General features: G+C 35.0%; 1 protein-coding gene across 1 annotated transcript in view; it reads right to left on the minus strand.

Moving 5' to 3' along the window:
• Positions 1 to 7,040: 7,040 nt before the first annotated feature.
• Positions 7,041 to 23,602, minus strand: part of LOC105668573 (defective proboscis extension response 13) — an 89,963-nt gene continuing 73,401 nt past the window's right edge. The window contains exons 4-5 of the mRNA XM_012361022.2: positions 20,535 to 20,748; positions 7,041 to 12,302 (exon numbers count right to left, since the gene is read on the minus strand). Of these exons, the coding sequence (XP_012216445.1) occupies positions 11,890 to 12,302; positions 20,535 to 20,748 (627 nt within the window). The 3' untranslated portion in view covers positions 7,041 to 11,889. The remainder of the gene's footprint in view (positions 12,303 to 20,534; positions 20,749 to 23,602) is intronic.

Genomic DNA, 23,602 nt, shown 5'->3' on the forward strand with positions numbered 1-23,602 from the left:
TCGTAACTTTTCTAAGCAGAATTTCGTGCTTGTCACCAAGAATTGTATAACGATATGTATTTTTTGAAAAGCCATCGTCGCGCGCATGCATAAAAAAAGGATCGCTAGTTTTTGTCGGCATTACATCTAGTCACTAAAGCACAGGCAAGAGAAGTGAGACTAAAAGATTGGTATCGTTTAGAATTTGCATTTAATTCCATCAAGAATTTGGAAATAGTTTCTACGTTGAGAATTACGATGGACTTGAAGATTTTAAGTTGGTTTCGTGTATCGTTAGAAAATCAGAAAATGTTTTTTATACATTTCGATTTGAATAAAGTAAAATAGATCTTTTTTATTTCCTGAAAAAGTTTCTTGAAGAAGTATCTTTTCTTGTTACGAAAAAAAGTGCGTATGTGAAAGATATTATTAAAAATGTAAAATATGTGATTATTAAAAATTATTACTTATAATAAGTTTGCTATATAATATAATAATATTACTTCTACGTAGAATAATATAAAATATTGTTACAAAAATATGACGATAATTTAATACTATGTTATAAATGATTTAATTCTATTATAAATGATAATCAAAACAATACATAATATAATGATATTAAATACAACTTTTAAAAACTGTATTAATTCTTTTCATTCGAATTGAAACTCGACTGTCATCACATAATTTCTTCGGTTTGAATTAAACTGATTAATTTAAAGGTTTCTTTAAAGTTGTCTAGTTTCGTAAACGGACCAATAAAAATCCCTGAAATTTAAACTGTCAGACTTTGGAGTAAAAGACTGATTGGGTAGTCGTGGTAATTTCACGTAATTCTATCAAAACTTCGAACGGTTGTGCACGCTACTGTCTGGAATTATAAGCGGATATCGCCAACGGTCTTGAATGCCGATGTCCTTGATTCTGACCACTATCGTAAAATAATTTTACTCTCATCCACGTTATTATCCGCACCTATCGCTTCTGGATGCGATTAATAAATCCGATAATATTCAATATTCCTGTAAAACCACTATTTTAAATTTAAAAAAATTTTTTTACAACGCTGCTCTGATATTTATCATTGTCAGAAACTTTTGATATTGTAGAAAATCGAATGTTTATAAATTTTTTTAAGTATATGAGAAATTTTTAATCTTCAAGAAATAAAATATAGTAGAGTTATAATTTGTATAATACTTTTTTATACATATAATTTACATAAAGTTTAATTTTTTTGTCTTTGACTATTTAAAATTGTTTAAACATGTAATATATTCTTTATCTGTTAAAAATAAATTTTTTATACATAACATAACAAAATGTAGAGAAAATAATTATAATTTTTAATAGAGTCAAATAAACTTAAATTTTAATTTCGTGAAATTATTAATGAAAACAATATCAACCGGCAAAACTTTATGAAGTCCATAAAATAAATTTTATATTAACTTTAGAAGTTCCATTGTTGGTGAATGCGAGACGCGGTTTTGCATATCTGTTGTATGGAACTTTGGAAATGGTTATGCGCCGCCAATCCGAATGACAATAGAATGAATATTTTTGAATATTGATAACGCATAAAGATATAGGAATATCGGTTTTAAATTACAAATCATACACAAAGGAGTTACGTATTTTCATCATTACATTATGTGTTGTATGTTTAATTTCCAATTGTATACCTGCATTAATTCCGAAAAAGGTTTCGTGGAATGTATTTTATTTCGCAAAATGCGTGAATGTTTTATTATATTAAAAAAAGTATCTTAAATAATGTAGATAAATTTGTGTGTGTGTGTGAAATATATGAAAAGAGAACTATGAGATATTTTTTAGTATTTCTTTCTTTATATACATTTGTAAATTTTAGATTAATTTTTAAAAACAGAAGAATTAGAAGCAAGCTCTCGCATGTATTTATGTTATAGAATTAAATATGTAAAAGAGTTGATAAAAATTTGTAATAAATGCTACCTTTAAACTGTAACATGTAAAAATTACACGAATTCTACATTTAATTAAACTAGAAATTCTAAACCGACTTATCAACATACTTGACATATAAATTATATATTTTATACATCGATAAAAAATTTTAGATCATAAATAAAAATTATTATTTGATTATTATTCATAACACATAATATAATGATGAGTCAAAACGTTTTGTTTAGCGATATCTACAGAAGTATGAAATTTGCTTTGGGCAGATTTGCAGAAATCACATTGACCAATTACGAATAATTGGACTATAACAGCGATGGTTGCAATAAGAGAGCGCATCGTGGTCTTGTGAGGATCTTGATTTGATTACCTAAGTGCTTGAGTGTCCTTAGCGGTTTCATTATAATTTGAAACAAGAGCCGCGGTCGTCAACACAATTGTGTCATTAAGCTAAGAACGATCTTAGAAAATAAATCATTTATCTTTTATTATTAATCCTTTTCTTATAAATTTTATTGGCAAAAAACCAAAATCTCTTTCAAAAATAAATAAACAGTTAAAATTCAAATAAAGATAATAATAGATATTACAAAATTTCGAGATAACCGTTATATTAAAAATTCGGAAATGAATGAGTTTATTATTAGTAAAGTTACAGAAGCATATAATTTCCGAAGTTGACATTATTGAATAATCGTTCTGTCATTTGATATTCATACATTAACATAAGTTTGGAGATCTTTGTTACTTGTGGTGATATGACTTGCAGTATAGATCAAAAGTAATATTTAAATTACTTTAGAGATAATTACGTAAGAAGTTTGTAATAATTTGAAGTTAGCTTTGCATAGGTTTATTAATACCAGATGTACAAAACTTATATATTAACCTCGTGAAAATACCGTAAATCTTTTTCGCGACATAATGAAGTCGTTGTTTTTACACTTGCAAGCACGACTTAAGCAGATTCTAAAAAAATAATTGTGTCTCGTGTGCATATAAATAAATATATATATATATATATGCAAATATAAGGTGCGTAAGCGACGAGATATGGTGGTGTTTTCTCTGCAGAGTTAATTTACTGTTTTATATAAAAAAGGAACGATATGTGATAAAACTCTGATAAAAGTCTTAAAACTTCTGTGACCCAAAAGTTTTAAATTTTGCATGTTAAAAAAGTTTTTATATTTAATACTATTTAATTTAAAATGTTATAAACTATTTTACTTGGTATTATTAAAAGTAGAAACAGAATTTTCATATTGGGCGTATTCAAATTATTTATGTGACAGGCAAAATCGGGGAAAACAAAATAGCTTGTTTATGTTTTTAAATGTTAACAACAACATTTGTTTACTTTTTATACAAATATTTTCTAATGCTTTATCTGTTTATTATAAAAGCAAATCGTATCTACTTTATACCTTTTATCCGATTTACAAATAAAATTTATTTAGTTCACATTTAACACATTAAGTGCCGGTTGGAATTGCGCCAACTATTTCCGGTTCTGAACTATTTTTAAAATTAACATACTTAACGTATGCATACATTAAAATAATAATAGCTTTGAATTTGCATTAATCTATTGTAAGTAAGAATGTAGCAGATAGCATAAGCTGTTCTTCGACGCTAATCCGGAAGTCCAAAAGTCCTTCATCCAAAAGTCACCGAGAGCTGTATGGCCGCAAAATGTGCATAGTACAACGTAGAATTACAACTAAAAATTTATCTATATTGAAAATTTATTTATTTATTTATTATTTATAACTGATATACTACGCAATTTGTATTTTAATATTGCATCGGTTCCATTCTTCATACGCGCTTCATATACGCATTCAGTTTTTTAACGGTGTATTCTAATTATAATGCTATAATATAAACCAATAATGTTAATTGAATTGTCCAACAAAATATCGCGATATTTCCACAGCGACTCGTCGTTCCACGCTTCGGTATGTTCCGGGCTTTTCGGCTCGTCGGCGGGGGAATTAAAATCAACGTGAATTAATCAGTCATGGCTCATAGCAACAACGGGAACGGGTGGATTCGCGTATCGGTTATCAGGCACTGTTATCAGAAGCGTACGCGAGATATTCGTCATGATTTTCCTGTTGACATTCCCTTCTATCTGTTCTCGTTCAAGAACACACGGGCGGGTAGGTATAATAATCCGGCTTTTATCCTAATGTAGACAGCCGGTGCTGCTTTCATAGACTAAGTCTGACACGCCGAGGAGTTGTCACGGATAGCGACGGCGAGTCGGCCGGGAGAGATTCGCCACTGCGCATAGTTAACTACGACGGCGTCCCTATCGAAGATACGAATCAGCAAACGTACATACATACAGTCGGCCCTACACCTATAACGAGACGGCGGAAATAGATTAGAGTCATCTTTCTGGAATAATGACGACGTGTCGCTGCGCGATATTAACGATTCAAATTTAGCACGCTCGGATATCGGACGCTGATTGCAAATGCAGCACCCATTTGGGTCGACGGCCGACGTGCATCGCTTGCCTGTTGGGATTTCTCTCTTTTTTTTGTACAGTCAGCGATCGGTATGCAACGTGATCGGGCGCGCGCCTGTGTAGATGTGGGGTTCATATTTACCTAGAAATATCAGCGGGTGTTGACTGAAACTGTGTGTGCCTGTGATCGATTCCCAAAATCGAAGAATTTCCTCACACCGACGAAAGATCTACTGTTTCGCATCCGTTGAGTGTGTCGAGTTTGATTTCGACGTTTATCCCACGTTATTCCGAAATTGTTAATTTGTATTTGGGCGCAAATGCACTCACCTGATTATGAACTGTTGTTTGCAGTCCAGCTCACGGGGTGAAACCGGGACGGATTTAACGCGCGATTGGGAGATTAACGTTTTGGCCGCCGGGTGGTCGACTCGAAAAATCCTGCAATCAATCACCTGCAAGTCGCTTATAATCTCTGATGACATAGATTAATCTTTGATAATAATATTATTTTATTAAAAAGAACATTTTTATTCAACAAAATAATAAAAATATATTTAGAAACCAGTGTGCAGAGATATTTCTTATCAAATGCGTTTTTGGATTTAATTGCGTTTTAATAGAAATTATAAAAATGATGAATTTCTTTACATAGTTTGACTTTATAATTCAATATACAAATAAATTTCATATCTTCTTATTACTCACATTTAATCCATTGTTTTAGATATTTGAAACGCATATGCCGTAATAATAAAAATTTTTTAATTAATAAAAGTGTACGTGTGTTTAAATATTTTATACGAACGAGCATGGCATACTGCTCGCAAAGTGACATGAAGTTTGTACACAAGAATTTCATGTTTCCAGACAGGAAACTTGTGACTCTAAAGTATAAATTTAAATTACTTAGATCAAGGAAGCTTGTAGCATATTCAAACTTATAGTTATGTAATAAATAAGAGTGAGATAAAGCTTATTCAAAAATTAATTAGATATTTCCACAATTTCTGGATATAATAAGGGATTTTTATGTTTTTTTATACACGCGTAAAAATAATAAAGATATAAAAATTACTTCATTCTTTTTTTCGATTTAAACAATATTTTACTCGTTTATATGAAAATTCACAGTAAAAATTACAATTATAGATAGCCATACATTTAGTTGTAAATGTAGAACATGCAAAGGTCAAATGAATTATCGAAATATGTATCGAAATTGTGTCGGGAATTATATTCGTCAAAACGACGAACGGGCAGATAATTTCAATCGTAATTAGAATATACGAACCCAATCGCAATGGTGCATTTCAGAATTGAAATTTCAATTTCAACTCTGTGAATAAGATTACGTTTCGTTGAACATAATAGTGAAAATTTGATTTTCTCAAGGTAATCAGAGCGCTGTTGGTTACAGACAGTTTCATCACTGTATTCGCATTTATGGAATAACATACGAGGAGGAGGGGCTTTAATCTAATAGGAATATCTATAGGATCAAACGGTTATCATAATTGTACAAAGAGAGACAGACAGACAGAACAAGGACGAGAGATTATAGCGAAATTATTCTATAAAAGTTATTATGCTTGAATCTTACCTTGCAAATGAGCACATCTGTGATTCTTCTGTTTTGGAATGAAACTATGTAAACAAACACTTAAATATTTTTTTTTTTTACATATCACCGAAATAATTACAAAATATTTAAATATGCATTTATAGGAAATAAGAATAACAAATTATTCGATTCTATTACACACTATTAGATCTTTCAACAATTAAGCAATAAATTTATACCAACATTAGATTATTTGAATTTTGAAATAGTCAAATCCGATAGCTAAATATTGTTTAATTAAAATAGCATTAAGTTTAACTGCGAATATGCATTTTAATTGTATATTTGCATATACCGTTTTGTATGTAAAAATTTGAAATTTTATAGAACAAACAATTGTACTTCAGCGCTTTGTTGAATTTTAAGTTTATTGTTATTATAACTTGTTAATAGATATGTTGAAGCAATAATCATAAGTCAACCTGTCGTTAAAAATTTAGGACCACAAATTGACGGTGAGCTCAAGTTTCGTCAAACCACTCAGAACCATAATTGTCTGGCGATAAGGATCTCCTTTCGTAAATTAATGAGAACGTTATCCACCTGTGTGCCATTCGAGCGTAGCATAATAATCGACTTGCGTTGGTTGAACGTTAATTTTAATGTGGTAAACAATGTCATTAGCACGCTGATATTATCGAGGTCGATGTTTTATATTACAATATAACACAATTACATTTACTGAAGATACTTATCAGAATGTTTGTAAATAATCTGAGCCTTGTAATACACCCTGTCATCATATTTTACAGTTTACAATATTTCATATCTGTAAATTTAATACTTGTATTAACTTATTTAATATACCATTTCATGCTTTCAGATAAAAAAAGAATTATTCTTTTGCAATAAATTGTTAATTATGATTAATTAATGGCAGAATAAAAAAAAAAACAAGATTTTCTGACAAATCAAAAATAAATAATTATTCAGACAAATTTTAAAAATATGACACAAGGATATATTTGTATCTATATCTACATAACTTGCAATCAAGAGATCGGTAGATGATTGTTTAAACCATTTATTATACGCTTAATGATTAAACAATATTCCAGACGACGTAGTTACAGAGATATTATCGTTTAGAGTTACTTGAAATCGCTCGTCGAGCGATCGATCTTTTTCCGTTAGCATTGTCCAGTCATTAACACGTGTCCCTTAATCTACGGGAGAAGCCACTGCGCGGATTTTCACACATCAGCGAGAACTCTTCATTCAACGGCGCTGAATGGTACGTTCGTTGAGTGCCATTCGCAGTGCGAGGGATTATTCCCGTCGAAAATATGTACGATATATGGCCTCTGGGGACGCCTATTGCAGTAATAATGAATTAATGGAGGACAGAGGTAAATGAAACAAGTATTTAAACTCGCAGCACTGCCGGACACACCGCCCTTCTCCGCTTTTCGCGCTTGCTGAAAGATAGAACAATTTACGGCTATCATAAATTCCTTTCTCTGGTGATTATTTGTGATGCGTTTTGATCACTCACTTGATTGAACCGGTCATTCAGAAAGGTTCATGAGTTATAAAAGGTAAACCCTTCGAAACGACCAGCGCTATGCCATTTTTATCTAGTGACACGGGTTCACTAGATCGAAATGGTACAACAGGGATTTTGTTTCTCAGCAAAATGCCAAAAAAGTATCAATCATCGTGAACGGACAGCGGTACAACCGCCACTTTTATTTCGCGAAACAGGTCTAGTAGATCGAAGCGATCTAGTGCGGATTTTGCTTCTCGGCAAAACACAAAAAAAAGGTAGCAATCATCAAAAAACGGACAACGGGGCATGATCGCGTCAGCCTGCTGCTTCGACAGCGAATAAATCCAGCGCGACATATTTTCCACGATATTTCACCACTGATATACGCGGGACGGGGGCGGAAGCGCGCGGGCGGGAGAAAAAAACGACGAGCGCGGAAATCGCAACCGGGGCGTCGCGCGCGTAACAACTAATACGCACCGGATATAAAACTCACACGGCAAGACATGTTGTTTTTCTTCTTCTTCTTCTTTTTTTTCCGGTGCCATTTATTAGTACAAAATCCTGCTGCCACCTGTTTCTATTCCCAGCGCGACGCTCCAAGGTTAAACGCGAGCGACGCGTCTCATGCGCGACGATCCGCTGAAATCCGTTGGGAAATGTTCCTTGCAACTCATAGCCCGATACATGATCTCTCGTGAACGTTGGGTATAACTAATTTCGATGTTATAAACAAGGTCAGCGGCGCAGCGACGTAGGATAATATCGTTAGGCTGCGCTGCATCACGCCAGGATTATCGCGATTAATTATGTGCACCGGCTACGTAGACCGAATATACAAGATTATTCTGTGCGTGTGCTTCGCTTACATTCAGATGTGGTTTGAATTCACTCGAGTTGAGTCCGATTGATGGAAATTGCCAAGCTGTTGGAAATTAGACATTCCTTCCACATGAATATTTCTTATAAATATTGATTGTTGACTCCCAAGGTCCATTGTTATCTTGCAATAAGATCGATTGAAACAAAACCTGTCTAATGATCATAATGCGATCTTGCATTATGTGTTTCTTTTAATATAGTTGATAAATTATTTTTTGAAGAATTTCTAAGAATTTTGTGATAATTTTATAATTTATTTATGTATGATTGATAGTTTTCTGCAATTTTGTGAGAAATAAAATTAATCTGTTTTTTTTTTCAATAGGTGAATTTTTTGCGAGCGCCATTTTGTCTTGAGAACATTTAAACGCAATTCGTGATAAAGGAATTATTCAATTATTCCTGCGCGAAACGTGAAGCAACTACTGTTCGACAAAAAAATGATTAAAGATCCAAAATCTATTACTGTTCTTTAGATTCCTGACAACAAACTCGAATGTATTTCTAAAACACGCAACACCGGGAAAAGTCAGTTTGTAAAGTCAGTTAATTAATTCTTTCTCTTCAGCGAGAGTCGGCTCAAGTTCGCTCGCGCTGCGCCAACTTCCGAGCAAAGGCTGTGCATTAAATTCAGTGATTCCAGCAGTCTACAGTTTACCGTCAGCTTTAGAACAAACTTTCAAAAACACGCACATATATACTTTGCAACTTTTCCGGGCTTCGCTCGTCCGTTTGCACGGCCGTTTGCACCGATAATTTTTCATCGCGCTCTTCAGTGCGACGGCGGTGTGACGAGGGTGATAATCAAGATTAACAAGTTCTAAACTCCGTAATTTGTCAGTGTCAGTTTTCGCGCGGAAGGATTATCGGCAGCCAGCGCTTGCACTTTCAATCGGAAGTGCGTGCAAGGTTAGCAATTCCGGGTCGTACAAGGTCGTAGGCATTGCGAAAAGTTACGCCGACGAACTGGCAGTGCAGCAACGCGAAAATATCGTTATTCATCGGTATTTATCGTAGATTGATCAAATAATTATCATTTTATTATCGAGAAAGTGCGCGCATCGTACTTTTGCGTGAAGCATCGATCACATCGATCACATCGGATAGCTCGCTTGAAAGTACGTGCGACTTATACTCGTCGATTTGATCGAAGAGTTCTTTTGTGTGCTCGAAAAAGGAATATTGTCACCGTTTTTCGAGGATTGAGCGAAAGGTAAGATATTGTGCGAACATCGCGCCTAATGTTTCAAGTCGAGGGTGAAATGAACAATGTGAGAGATTTGTGCTGTACTTATTATCGCCATTAATTACGTATAACGTTATTTAAGCCGAACGTATCGTCCTCGACGCCAGGAAGACGCGAGTTAATTAAATTTGTGTTTTGTTTTTGCACGCACATTTACGTATTGCAAATATTTTAATTCTTTTCCAATAAAAATCTATTCAACAATAAGTTTAACAAAATATTTAAATTCATAAATAATGAGTAAATTATATTCCACAAATGTTAAAATATGACGTAACACTTGGAATGTAACTTATATATGTCAAACTCATATATTTAACTCAATATTTATTTCAAATCAATGATTTATTATGCTCGTAAATTTTGATAGAAGAATTTACGTCAATGTTGACAATACCGTAACTGAAGAATAAGAATTTTGCAAAAATCTTAATAACGTTTAAAAAAATTATTAAATTTGATTAATCATTATATACAAACAAATACATTTTTTCCACAAACACAAATATGTTTTACTTATCGATGCGAGCGGTTCAAGCTTCGAGTTCTCTTAAACTGACTTTCTGTGAACTTTTAATTATAAAAGAAGTTGGCACGATAGTTTCGCATTTTATAATGTAATAAATATTCGCTTGTCTGAGCGCGCCGCTTGCGAGCGTCGTTTTACAGAGCACACAATAGCAAACTCAGTTTGTGTGTTTAGTCTCGAGAGTACTTTCACCTGCGTTCACTACCTGTCAAACTGTTACTCACAGTATTAGGAGAAAGATAATATTGCACACCAACCCTTGTTAACCCTCGTTAAAGTCCTGCCAGTATCTTAGGCCGCACGCGAGAAAAGACGTTAAGACTTTCGTAACTTCTCAGAGTCATGTTTCTTCCACAACGTGTTTACTGCGTATTTCAGGTCGAAGCGGCAGCGGCATCGTGCGATTAGCGATGGCGTACTGTAAATGCGAATGCATCATCATCATTGCTTCTGTGTAATGTACTGTCGAAGCTACTGTTGATGCTCACGCATCGTAATTTGATGCACCGCAAATAGTCCGTTATCAATCCGCGTTATCAATCTTACTTTCACGCGCACTACAAGTAGGACGAGTATCTTATCACTCAATGAAGTGTCTGTCACGCGCGCGCGTATGCTTTTTCTACTTAAACTTAACGCTTAATTACATATGCGTCACATTGTCCGACAAAATGTGAGCATGGATAAATCACATACAGAGTTTCTCTCTAACAACTCTCTCGTACGTTTCACATTCACGTCCATACAAGTCCCAGCTTATTGGAGTTGCATCGAAGTCATATGGGGCGTCGAACTCCCCGTATCAGTTTGCGGATTGATGAGCCTGTCTTCGTTCGCAGCGCCATTCTTCCCTTTTTTCCATTAAGCATGCGAGTCGTAGACGATCGATCGTGAACATGATCTAGCGAGAGTTAATCCAGCATTCCCGATAGCATCTACCTCTGCATTACGACCTAATATTTCTCGCTCCAACATGTGACACGGAATGTAAAGCGATCGATCGATAGAAGAATGCATGATATAGTGCGACTCATCTGGAAGTTATGATGGCACTTTATTCCAGGCTGGTATCCAAGTTTTTTGGTCCGACAGATGACCGCCCGAGTACATACGAATATACGAGCTATTACACTCTTGTTCTCCGTTGCAAGCAACGTTTCCCGATTAGAAACTTTTCATCAGTTCGCAGACGATTGAATACTGATTGGTCATAACTAATCTCGCAGTAATGGCATTATCCTGTTTCGCATTAGCATACTATATTGTAACGTGTTTCTCTCGTTGAACAGCAATTAAACGCGCGTAGAATGGATTAAATGGTCGCTCGATGGCGCAAATAATCACAGCTGGTCCTCCGATGCTATTTTACTCGGCATCGAGTAAGGGCTGATCGTTCGAATGGATAGTAATCAATCACAGCCAATCTTACAGCTCAGCTCAGAGAGAGAGAGAGAGAGAGAGAGAGAGAGAGAGAGAGAAAGAGAGAGAGAGAGAGAGTTGCGACGCTATCGGTCCAATAACAGCAATGGGTCTTCCCTTCAACTGAAACCACCATGACTGTATCGCTACGTTTCTACAACTTCGGCGGTCAAATTAGCGCACTTTCACAGCACGATCCGCGACGTGGGTCACGCGACACGACAAACGACAATATTACACAATTTCGCTAACATACCTCCGCAACTTTTGCAAAGTTTTACACTCACGCACGTCACAAGCCCCAGTTTGTCTGCAGCGCAAGCTTGAGCGTGACGAACATGGTGAGCAGCGCCGTGCAGGCCATCATTGACGGTGACGACGCCATGCTGTGCTGCATGGCCGCCGGATTGTCGCCTTTGAAGATGTGCACTAGGACGCGCGCCGGCTGGGCGTTGCTGGCCTTACAGGTGTAATTGCCCGAGTGGCGGTCCGACGCCCTCGGCACCTCCAACCAGCTCTCCCGATTGGCGAGGTCGGTGCTGACATTCACGCCCTGATCGACGTCGTAGTTGATCATACGGAAGTTGTGGTACCAGAAGAGATACGACGGCACCTCCGTGGACTTCTTCACCAGACAGTGGAGCTGCAGCGTGCTTCCGGGCCTCACGAATTTCTCCGCCGGGCCGGCTATCTCCGCTCTAGCCTCTGCAAATGGCCGAACGTGACGCGTGAGACGTGAGCCGCTTATAGCCCCGGATAGACGTCGGGGTATTGTTTACTACCGCGGGTGCGAGACTACGCGTCCTGGGGTCGGGAAAAGGGGATAGCTCGTGCTAGGGGAACGACAGGATCTCGAGCACGTCGCGCCAGGGTTTCTCAAACGGCGGTAAGGAGATTGGCGTAGCGCGATTATCTTCGAAAGATCTTCGCGATTATGTCATCCGCCAAGATAAATTTCCTTCAAAATGTTGTCCCACCGGGATGCTGATACGTAATTCCGCTAGCAAAGTTGTTGAAAGTTATGATTACTTTAAAATCTGTTCGCAAATCTGCAATTTACAAAATATACTTTTTCAGCAAGTTTCAAATTTTATTTTAATTAGCTGTATTCAAGCAACAAGTATAAATCAACAATAATAATATAATTTATTTGTTTCTTTCCAAGTTTAGCTTCTTCAGAATTTGATTTTGATAGCTTTGCATTTGAATAGCTTTGCAAAATAGCCGCCCACAATTGTTTCCATAATTTAGCAATCATAATGACCAAGTATGCCGTAATTTGTTAATGATTGTAATTGAATATTTCTCTCTGACGAGGGAAACCCCAATGATGTTTGGTCTACGAGATTTGCGTAATAGGCAATTGATGTAATTGCCGCAGCGGTGTGATTCATCGGAAACGATATGACGCGACGTTTTATCCAATAATATCAAAATTACAATTAACGCGTGAAATGTACATGTGTACACGTTTATAAGCAGTATTTATGTGAAAGCAGTCCGATTGCATAATTAACTTTTCATCTAGAGCGGGAGATCCGCTATGTTGCTATTTCCATTAGCAGAGTGCCAAGTGCATTTGTAACATTCAGAATACGAAGGATATTGAGAAAAGTTAAACCGTTGATTGTGATTTCGATATGAATTTTCTTACAAAAGCGGACATTCAAGTCTTTTATTTCAATAATAAATTTGAAACAGATAATTAACGTGGTAAATGCGGTGGACGTGGAAATATAATAGATATATCCGTCACGTGTTTGCAACGTTAAAAGGAAAAAGCTTAAAATTTTGCAAGTCTAAGAAAGTTCTTTTTATTAGGCAATGTAATTCAAGGAAACGCATTTTCTATCATGATTAATTGCTCGATGAGGCGAATCTCTTAAGGTAATTAATTTCGCGAACAATTCACTCCATTGAGTAAATTGTCTATCAATTAAGTATTCAATTAGACGGTGTTCTACGGAACAGTATGCCCTATAGAGTAGTTTTTCTCCGCAGAATAGTTGTCACGTGTGATGAATATTACCATTCACGGAAATTCTAATTTATCGGCGACTTAACGCTGAGCGGCCATTTACCAACTACTGCCGTTTCTATTCAAAGCGCGTATAAAACAACTACGTTCGTAGTATTATTATGAATTTCACAATCCGCTTTACTAGAGATTTAATTACTTTATCAGTTACCACTCGACGTAATACGATAATATGTAATACGATATTTCCTAGAATAATCATATCAAAAGGATTATTAATTTGATAAATAGCCAACAATCGATACTCGATATTCATTTATACAAGTCATAGAAATTTAATACATTCTATTATAATTTGAAAGTTATTTTAATTAGACTTAATGAAGTCATTGGAATGAAAACGACACACACATTAATGAAAATTGAAAATTGAAAATTGCATGTGTGTATCGATAATACTTTATATCATGCCACGGATTATTGTCATGTAACGTTAATCAATCAAGAATAGAATCAATCATGAAAGGATAATCTTCTTTTAATATCTTTCTGTTAGCAACTGTTTGTGCTCTCACAGAATTTTAACAAGTTTCATCGTAAATGGAAGCTGTTTATTCATTCCTTTACAATGAATGTTGATTTTGCGATTTGTAAATCGATAGTATTGGAACAGCGTATGACACAGGTTTCTCTCTCAAAATATTTAAACTGAACTAAAAACATTGGATTGATAAATTCATGATTGCAGCGTAGCGTTTCAAAATGATTATATACGAATACGTGATACGATACTTTGACAGCTGCACATTTCGGAAAAAGATTCACATCTGCCGCATTGGTTACCTACTTTCGCGAAGCGCACACTATTAGATGTCGAACATTTCAAGTTGTGATTGATTTTGGAAAATATTTGCTCCGTTGGCATTTTTACAAATATTAATATATCATATATATATATATTTTTTTGTGTGTGTATTTTCGTTATTTCTAAAAAATGAATTATTCATACAATCATTAAAATATTCAGCATCGTTTCAATTACAATTATTATATAATTTAACATTTAAATGTTCTAAATCCTTTAATATATTTATCTACAATGACGACAATACTCTATTATACACATACAGAATATTTGCAACAATCGTCGATTGAGTTTCATGACGCTGGAGAATTTTTTTAACTTAATAAAAGTTTCCGCAGGCGTTCATGATCTCGAGACTTTGAGAAATACTGTCGAGATGACTCACGTCTTGCGGTATCTTGCGCGAGGGCTCCGCGAATTTTAAGTCCGCTCACGCCCCGGCGCGTTTCACCCTTTCACTCGACGCGACCTGACACGCCGCGCGCCGGCGGTGGGGCATTATAGGATCAGGTGTGTGTGGGGAACACACTGTAAACACGCCACCGACACCCGCACCAGCCAGCCCAGATACACTTTTACTACTAGTCGGCTACTGTCACGGCCGAACGGCCGCGAACGATAGTCGAGATGTGATTCGAAACGTTTGCGCGCGGTCTGAGGGCTCCCTCCGAGTGAATGGGGCGTCGGTTCCTGTGGAGTTTCTGCCTCGTAGTTTCGATTCGCTAGAGCGTACGCCCTTGTCCCTTGCCCGAACGATTTTTTGACAACCTTTACAGAACGTTTACGCGGGTCACCCTCGCTTTGTCGCGATAAAGGATGTCGATGCCATTCTTGAAAAGTATTCGACGTTCCGGCTGCGGACTTTGCTCCGGATTTGCGATAAATTTTTTCCTCCCATTCATTTAATTCACACTGATTTTTTTATCTGCCATATCTCTTGTTCTCTTAACAACGAGAAATTCTTTTGCTTTTCGCGATCACACTGTAAATAGCATAAAATATTTTAATATAACAGACTTTTATCTGATATCGATAACAAATTTTGCTTTCGACATTATTGAATTATAGTTTATCAAAAAATTTTGTTTATTAAAAAGTGAGATTTGGATATACAGCCTAATTGATAAAAGAGTAATATCATGAAATAATATACTTTTTTTATTTGAATAGGTTTTAGGGAATTGTTTTTTAGGAAACAACATTTTTGCAGCAATTTTACACAATAATGCACAAACGTGTTATTTGACAAAAGTTTGTAAATAATATTTTGTAATTTCTATTTTATTTTTGTATTTATTGTCGTATTTATTACATATATAAACAATTTTAACTGGAGTCTCTCTCTCTCTTTAAATCTGGTTTATGATTTCTTTTAAATAAATTAATAAAGCGAAATAATAGCAGAAAATCCACCTTTATTCCTGTTATTTTTGGACATTATTTTCACATAACGCGGAGTAAAATCTCAATGCGGAACGTTAATGAACGACGTTGCTGTCCCATCTCGTCTGCATAAAAGCATAATAAAACCGATATAAATATCGCGCAACGTGACGTAAAATATATTATGCGAGAAATAGCATCGGCCCGCCGAAAGTTAATAATTCAAAGTCGTTCAGTCGAGCGTTCAGAAGAAGCGTTGCGCCGTTTAATAACATTGATGTGCGGCAATATGCTCGCGTATCATTCGCGACTTATCAGACGTACTACATGCCGCTTGTAATTAAATGGGAAACCGAGAGCCCGTGTAAATTAGAAATTTGAGATGTTACGCGCGAGGAATTGGGCGGCTTATAAAGTGCCGCGGAACATAATATCGCGCGCCGGTTATTGGAAGCTTAAGGACGATGTGCCGTTATCGGATGATCAAATCGGAGTGGTTTTGCCAAGAGAGAGAGAGAGTGAGGGGGGGGGGAGTAGAGAAGAAAGGGGGAGAGTAGAACTGCCGAGGTAATCCTCTAAGGACAAAATATGCTCAGAGTTAGAATAAATGGATGGGAGTGCCGCGCGTCTCGCTCTGCGCGTCGATTGTATTTTAATGAGAGCTCATTAAGGCCGAGTTTAAAACTATCTTCATTTCAAAGACAATATCACGATCATATTGATTCGAAAGTTATACCGGATTCCATCCAACTCGCTGCCTTCATTAAATTCACCTTTCCTTCTGAGTTCTCATTCTTAGTGTACCTCAACTGGATCTTTTCTATTCACTTGCGCACCGATATATAGGCGTTTCGACAGGTTTATTTCAATTTTCTTCATGAGACTGCCGGTTCTCAGAAATTACAATTTGGTTAGCCGTGCAACTTTACGTTTCTCAGATACGACATATTTATTATGTTTTCAGTAATCAAAAGAGAAATGACAAAGCATACTGCCACTCCGGGATTATTGTATAATATTTAGAAAAGCAATTCAAATAACTCATTTTACATTACTTAAATTTAAATTAATAATAAATTGAATAAAATATCAATTTGCAGAAGTTAATAGAAATTCATTACAGATGTCATAAATTGATTTTTGTTTTGTTTTGTTTTGTTTATAATTTTATTAAATCTAACGCTAAATTTAATTAACTCGCCAATGGAAATTTAAATAAAGTTTATTCAATTAACGCCGTAATAATTAATTTTCGAACTGAGCAAATTTCTGTCATTTGGATCGCAAGATTGCAACTTAAATGTTATGGAAGTGAAGACTTATAGAGATGCTTCTGTCAATCTCACCAAGCAGCCTAATACTTGTTGATGCACAATTCATCGGATAATCCTTGTTTTTGGTACTTTAATACGATTGAAAGGTCAATAGGAGGACCTTCTAAATTTTGCAGAGGGTTAGAATAAAAATTATAAATATTAAAGGCACGTAAGAAAAGACCTTAGTTTCGTGTAGCGCGCCAAAACACATCGAGCAAAAACACGGACCTACATCTCGAGAAAATTACGGTGCTGCATACATAAAATATGTACTGTCAGGAATTAGAGTACACATTATAAACAACTTGGCATAAATTAACCTCGGTACACAAACAGGAAAGCGTAATCAGAGCGCGAGCGAATCATCCTGTGAAAATAAGCGATCCTAGAGATGTAACTTGGATAATACATGTATTAAAAAAATATGTACTTATATATTTAGCATATAGTATATATCATAGTATGTATTGCATAAATTATGTTATCAGATTGTCTTATTTATAAACATCCCTATTAACAATCAGAGCGTTAAATCAACTCGATTAAAGTTTGCTAGTTGACGGGCTCAAATAATGCTTATTAAGGTAAATTTTTCACGTATAGCTGTTTGTGTTGCCTTTCGCGTCACTTTTTATGCGTGGGTCGTAACAATCCCAAAAATTAAATTAGATTTCTTGTTTTTGTAACATCTACTTTCTATTGCAAATTTTTGCTTCACGTAAATTGTATTAACGAAATGTAAAATCAATTTGATCAATATGGAAATCTTCATGTGTGCAACGTGACATAAATACGAAATAAAATTAAAATGTAAAATATGATCCTATTTACTTGATCCGCCGTACTTGATTCAATTATTTAAATTGTTTTCACCCCCATTCTAGGATATTAAGGTTGATAGAAAAAGCACGTGTGAGGGTGGAAATGTATCCGAGGTATACCAGACTGGGAATACATAAATATGAAAGTAGCAGTAAGAAAGGCCCATATACGCGAATGTAATTCGGCGTAGAATAAAAAGCAAAAACAAAAAGCCGAGAAAATAACGTAGACAAAATATATGACGATGTATTCTAGATAACTCTAAAATATTTTGTAGTAGAATATCAAAAAATAATTAAATCATTTATATGATGGTAAAAAATAATATTAACTGCGGATCAACAAAAGTGTGCAACAAACATTCTTGACAAATAGAATTAACTATACTATGTTTACCAATTGTATCGCAGAGCACAGAAAAGTTTCACACAATTTTTAATTTTGAAAATTTGTTCACACATTTTTTCAAAATTCTTCCCGGAGAAAATTTAAATAAAAAAACCTATCTCTGAGAAAGAGATATTGTACCATAATTTTTCTAAAGATATTATAATTGCAATAAAATAGCATTCTTATGTGACAGAAAAATTTTCCCTTCAGAAATAGCATCACCTGTAGCAGACAGGATATTGCCTTTTAAAAAATTTCTCTCACGCAGATAAGATCATCTTTTACTTTTTAATTTCGTTGTGTTTTGTGCGTATTTTAATTTCGTTGCATACATACAAAGATTTTGATACTAACTTTCTGAAATATTGTTTGCTTCAAGCAATATCCGCCGGTACAAAACGAGGTATTGACGTGGTTGACATAACGTAGTTTATAAAGGTTTTACTCGAACATGCATTAAAAAGAATCTAGATTTATATAAATATATATATATAATAAATATTTCTGTTATATATCTTAAAAATTTTTGTTTTATCCCGAACTATTTTTCATACGTTTCACAATATAAATAAATATCAATATACTAGTATAACTTTTATCAATATAGTCCAGTTTTTATTTTTAAAATATTGCAAACATTTGCCATAATCTATCCAATTCATACTATGTATCTTGAAATATAAAAAATAATTTTTTTTTCTAAATTATCATTGACTAGCAAACATTGTAACATATTTGAAGATAATCTAGTGCGGTATTGCCTTTATACTCGAAATTTATCGCTCGGAAAAATTGCTTAAATCATGTGCAAGGACTACGTAGAGCACTAAAGCTCAAATGGCTGAGTAAAGGGACGGACTCAACAGCGCGTGTTGCGAAGGCATAAATATCGAAAGCATCGTAAGGAAAAGAGTGGCGAAGCCGCGTAATACCGAGGCGTGCGACGTCGAAAAAAGGGCACCGAAATCCCGAGGAAATTAGATAGCCTCGCGCGTAGAAGAGATGCGCGCCGGAAAAAGCCGTATCTAAATGCAAATATGCGGCTGGCTGGCGCGCGTGCACCGTGAGCGGCAGTCGCATCGAGAGCGTATTTCGCGAAATTCCCGCAACACAACAACGAGAAAGTATTTTCGTGCTATCGATCCCTACGCGCGCTTGCTGCTTAATAAAATCTAAATAAAAATGCCTGTCGCCAGCTGACAGCTCGCGCGGGTCTCAGCCGGAAGAAAAACGTAAGCGCTTAAATCGTGACCCTTTCGACTGAGAGCAAGATAGACAAATTACACAAGGAATACCTAGAAAATCTGCAAAAGTGCACAAATCGTCAAAGCCTCTAGGTAGACATTATATATATACATACACACACACATATATATACATATATATATATATATATATATATATATATATATATATAAGTGGAGGGAAAGAGAGTTCTGCTATAGACGCACTCTTATCACAGACGAACAAAAGCATCGCGGCATTTTTCTTCGCGTATGATACTTTTCACGATCTTCTTTTCACAGGAATCTAGAATCTTTCACAGCAAGATATGCATATGAGTGTGACCGCACACGGCAAACTTTGTGCATTTTTCTCACACATTGACGCACACTGTTCACCGCGCTATATATATTTATTTGTGTACATATTGTCCGCGCACGTTTCGTATAATAATGCATGAGTTAAATGAAAGAAGATGATGATAAAAAAAGCACGTGGAAAAAATGCTGAAAAAATAAAATAGCGAGATACTAGATGGCGTGCTTTTTTGTTGCAAAAAAAATAATTTTTAATTCAGTTTAGTTGTTTACAGCTATGTCGTGAATCGTCAAGAATACTAGCACCACAATTTACGAGCTGAATATTTTTGTTGTAAAAGTTTTCTTAATGTAGAGTATAATTTTTCTTTTTAAACGCATTTATTCATTATTATCCTTGAGATCTTTCCAAAAGCACGTAAAATATAAGAACTGAAGTAATATTATTAGAGTAAATTTGAAGTTACTACCCAAGTAAAACAAATTACAATAATATAACATAATAATTTATAAAAGAAATATAATACAAGCGACATTAAAAATGATTTATAGTTATAATAAAAGAACACAACTGATTGCGAATAGTATATAACGATTGATATATAGTCGGTGATTAACTCCGTGCTAAAGCTTTACGCTTACCGACAACCTCAAGGGATAGAAATATACTCGTGGGCGGATGAGTGGACACTTGGCACTCGTACGTTCCAGCATCCCTCGGTTGGACGTATTTTATTTGAAGAGTCCAGTCCTCACTGTGGTGGAAATGAACTGCCTGAAACCGCTCGTCGTTGGCGTACGTCGTCAGTCCTACGGTCAGTAACTCTTGTACGTTTTTCCGCTTGATCCACGACACCTGAAAAGAGATTTGTAAAGGTGATATAATTATTGTGGGCGGTGTTATTTGCAGAATTAGTGATAAAATTAGAAAGAAACTCCTCTTTAATAGAGATAACAGTGATTTTACTTTATATCTTACGTCTTCCTAGACAATATTTCGGCAAAATATCTCATTTGCTTAAGAGAAAATTGAATTTTAATCAAATTGCATAAGTGTTGTGCATTAATCATTTTTTCTCTCGTCTATTAACCTCTTAATCTCCAATATTCATTTACAATTTTTATATTTGCAAAATTATAATAATTGCAAATATGAGATATTGTAAAATTTGAAATTATCAAATTGTCAAAGAACCCCGCACAAATTTTATGGAAAATGGATCAAATCTCGATCAAATTGCTTCAAATTTTAATATTTTGTAGCTCATGTCAAGCTGATTAAAAGTTCTCACGGGCACAAACCTCCAAGTGCCTTAGTTGTTCCAGGACCTTCGGAAGGTCATCACATCTTATGCGGAAAAATAGTCAAAATAAATTTTTTTTACTAACATTAGTTATGAATACTGTATAATATATTCATGGATATCATGGATATATACTGTATATATGTTACGGAAAAATATATCGGATATAATATCACGAGAAAAGTATCACATCCTTCAATATCACTATTAAAGTCAGTATTAGACGCAGCACATAAATCTCCATGAATAAATCTTAATAATCGAGAATTACTTGATATTAAAGTGAGTAATTGAAGAAAAGGATTTGAATAATTATATTATACGTGAAAGGCAAGGGAACTCACAAAAATCAAGCACCCCAAAGAAATGAAACGCCCGTTTTGTCGTTCATTCTGGGTAATTCTAAGAACGGGCGAAAAACTAAAATCATAAATATACACTTGCAGATGCACATTGATACATGCACAAGTATAGTAAAAAAGATTTATTTTGACTATTTTTCCGTATAAGATGTGATGATCTTACAAAGGTCCTGGAGCAAAAACTAAGGCATTTGGAGGTTTGCGCCTGTGAGAACTTTTAATCAGCTTGACATGAGCTACAAATATTAAAATTTGAAGCAATTTGACCGAGACCCATTTTCCATAAGATTTGTGCGGGATTCTTTGAATCGTAGAATGAAATATTCCTTTAATCTGTCAGAGTGAAAGAATGAAGCAATTGAAGAATTTTAAGACTATGCGCGTATAAAGTTCATGTTAAATGTACAATGTTTATATAAAATTTTTGATAAAAAGTTGACCACAAATTGGTGGAAAAATCGATGGGACTGGAATAGTATTGTATAAGAAAAATGAAATATATATTACAAAAATGTGAGTCTGATAATTGATTAATTTATATCACTTTTTGTTATTTAATATAGATAGTTTCAGCCTTTTTATTTGCTTTTGTAGATGACGTCAAAAGGAAAATATTTTGTCGCTATTTTTACATACATTGTGCTCGGTTATTGGAATACAAATTGCCAACTCAGCTGTCACAACTGTTAGCCATAACATTCGGTGACTACTGTCCGTATATAATGAACAGTAATCACTGTCCGTTCATAACGGTTAGTAACTACTGTCCGACATGGCGATCCACTACTGATATGTCGTAGAATACAAACAGTAACTACGCGCATAAACTCGCTCCCCAACCCACAGTGTTCGTTATTACATTAACGGTTTATATCTTAATTCTATATACGTAATTGTTACTTTGAAAATAATAATCCCAGATGTAAAAGAATACGTACGTACATACCTATATGTATATTTCGCAGATGCAGTACTTTCCACAAGATTTAGTAAAATGTATACTTTGTAGAAGTATAAATACGAATTAAAAATATAGCAATAAATAAAATTGCTTTCATTTGTGTTTTTGACAGATAAATGTTTTAGTATCTGAAAGTTTTAGCGAAATCACATTACAACGGTTATCGCAATTTGCAGTGGAAAACTTTGATTTCTTTTCTATAAATATGAGATTTGTAAAACTACAAATAAAATTGTTGCATTCTCACGAAAATATAGTAAAGTTTAAAAATAGAGCTTTTATAAAAACATAGTTGCTACATTTTTGAACATTTCAGCTTTATATAAACCTGGCTTTTATTGAGATACCATACGTGAAGTTTTAGTAACTTTTTTGATGATGCAGTTACGTACTGCAGTAAATATACGTTTTACGTTTTCGACAATCACATGTTTTCACAAATAGAATTTCATTTCTTTACGAGAAGTACCGCTACTATATCGATGTGTGCATTTTTGCATTTCTGTATACATTTTTCACATTTTTCAGATTTATTGCTCTTTGCAAAATACATAATAATAAAGCTTTTTGCATTTCAAGGCATTTTTGAGTCAATTATTTTATTGCCATAAAATCCGCGCTTCCATATTAAAGAGTCCATATTTTATCGTGCGATATCGGCTTAAAAGCTTAAACAATGAATATTCTCATTTGCCCGACCTCCATCATACTGCGTTTAATTACAAACACTTGGCGCGGAGTGGGAGACACATACCTGCCTATCTCGGCCAAATTAGGCGTTATAAAGTTGGTGACATCAATAAACCACTCAATGTCGACAACTATTAGTACGTACTCGATGCTCATAACGGACAGTAACTAACGAAAACTTGCTACGGCCAGTAACTGCGACACACACACAGACACACACACAGACACACACACAGGCACACACAGTATATATATATATACACACACACACACACACACACACACCTACCTACACACGACGCTAGTAACTACGGCACGTCAATAACGCTCGGTAACTACTGTACGTACTTCCGCCCGATTCGGACCACCTGAAAGCCACCAAGAAGCGCCGTC

Source organism: Linepithema humile, chromosome 5 (assembly GCF_040581485.1).
Source record: "Linepithema humile isolate Giens D197 chromosome 5, Lhum_UNIL_v1.0, whole genome shotgun sequence".
Classification (NCBI taxonomy): Eukaryota; Metazoa; Arthropoda; class Insecta; order Hymenoptera; family Formicidae; genus Linepithema; species Linepithema humile.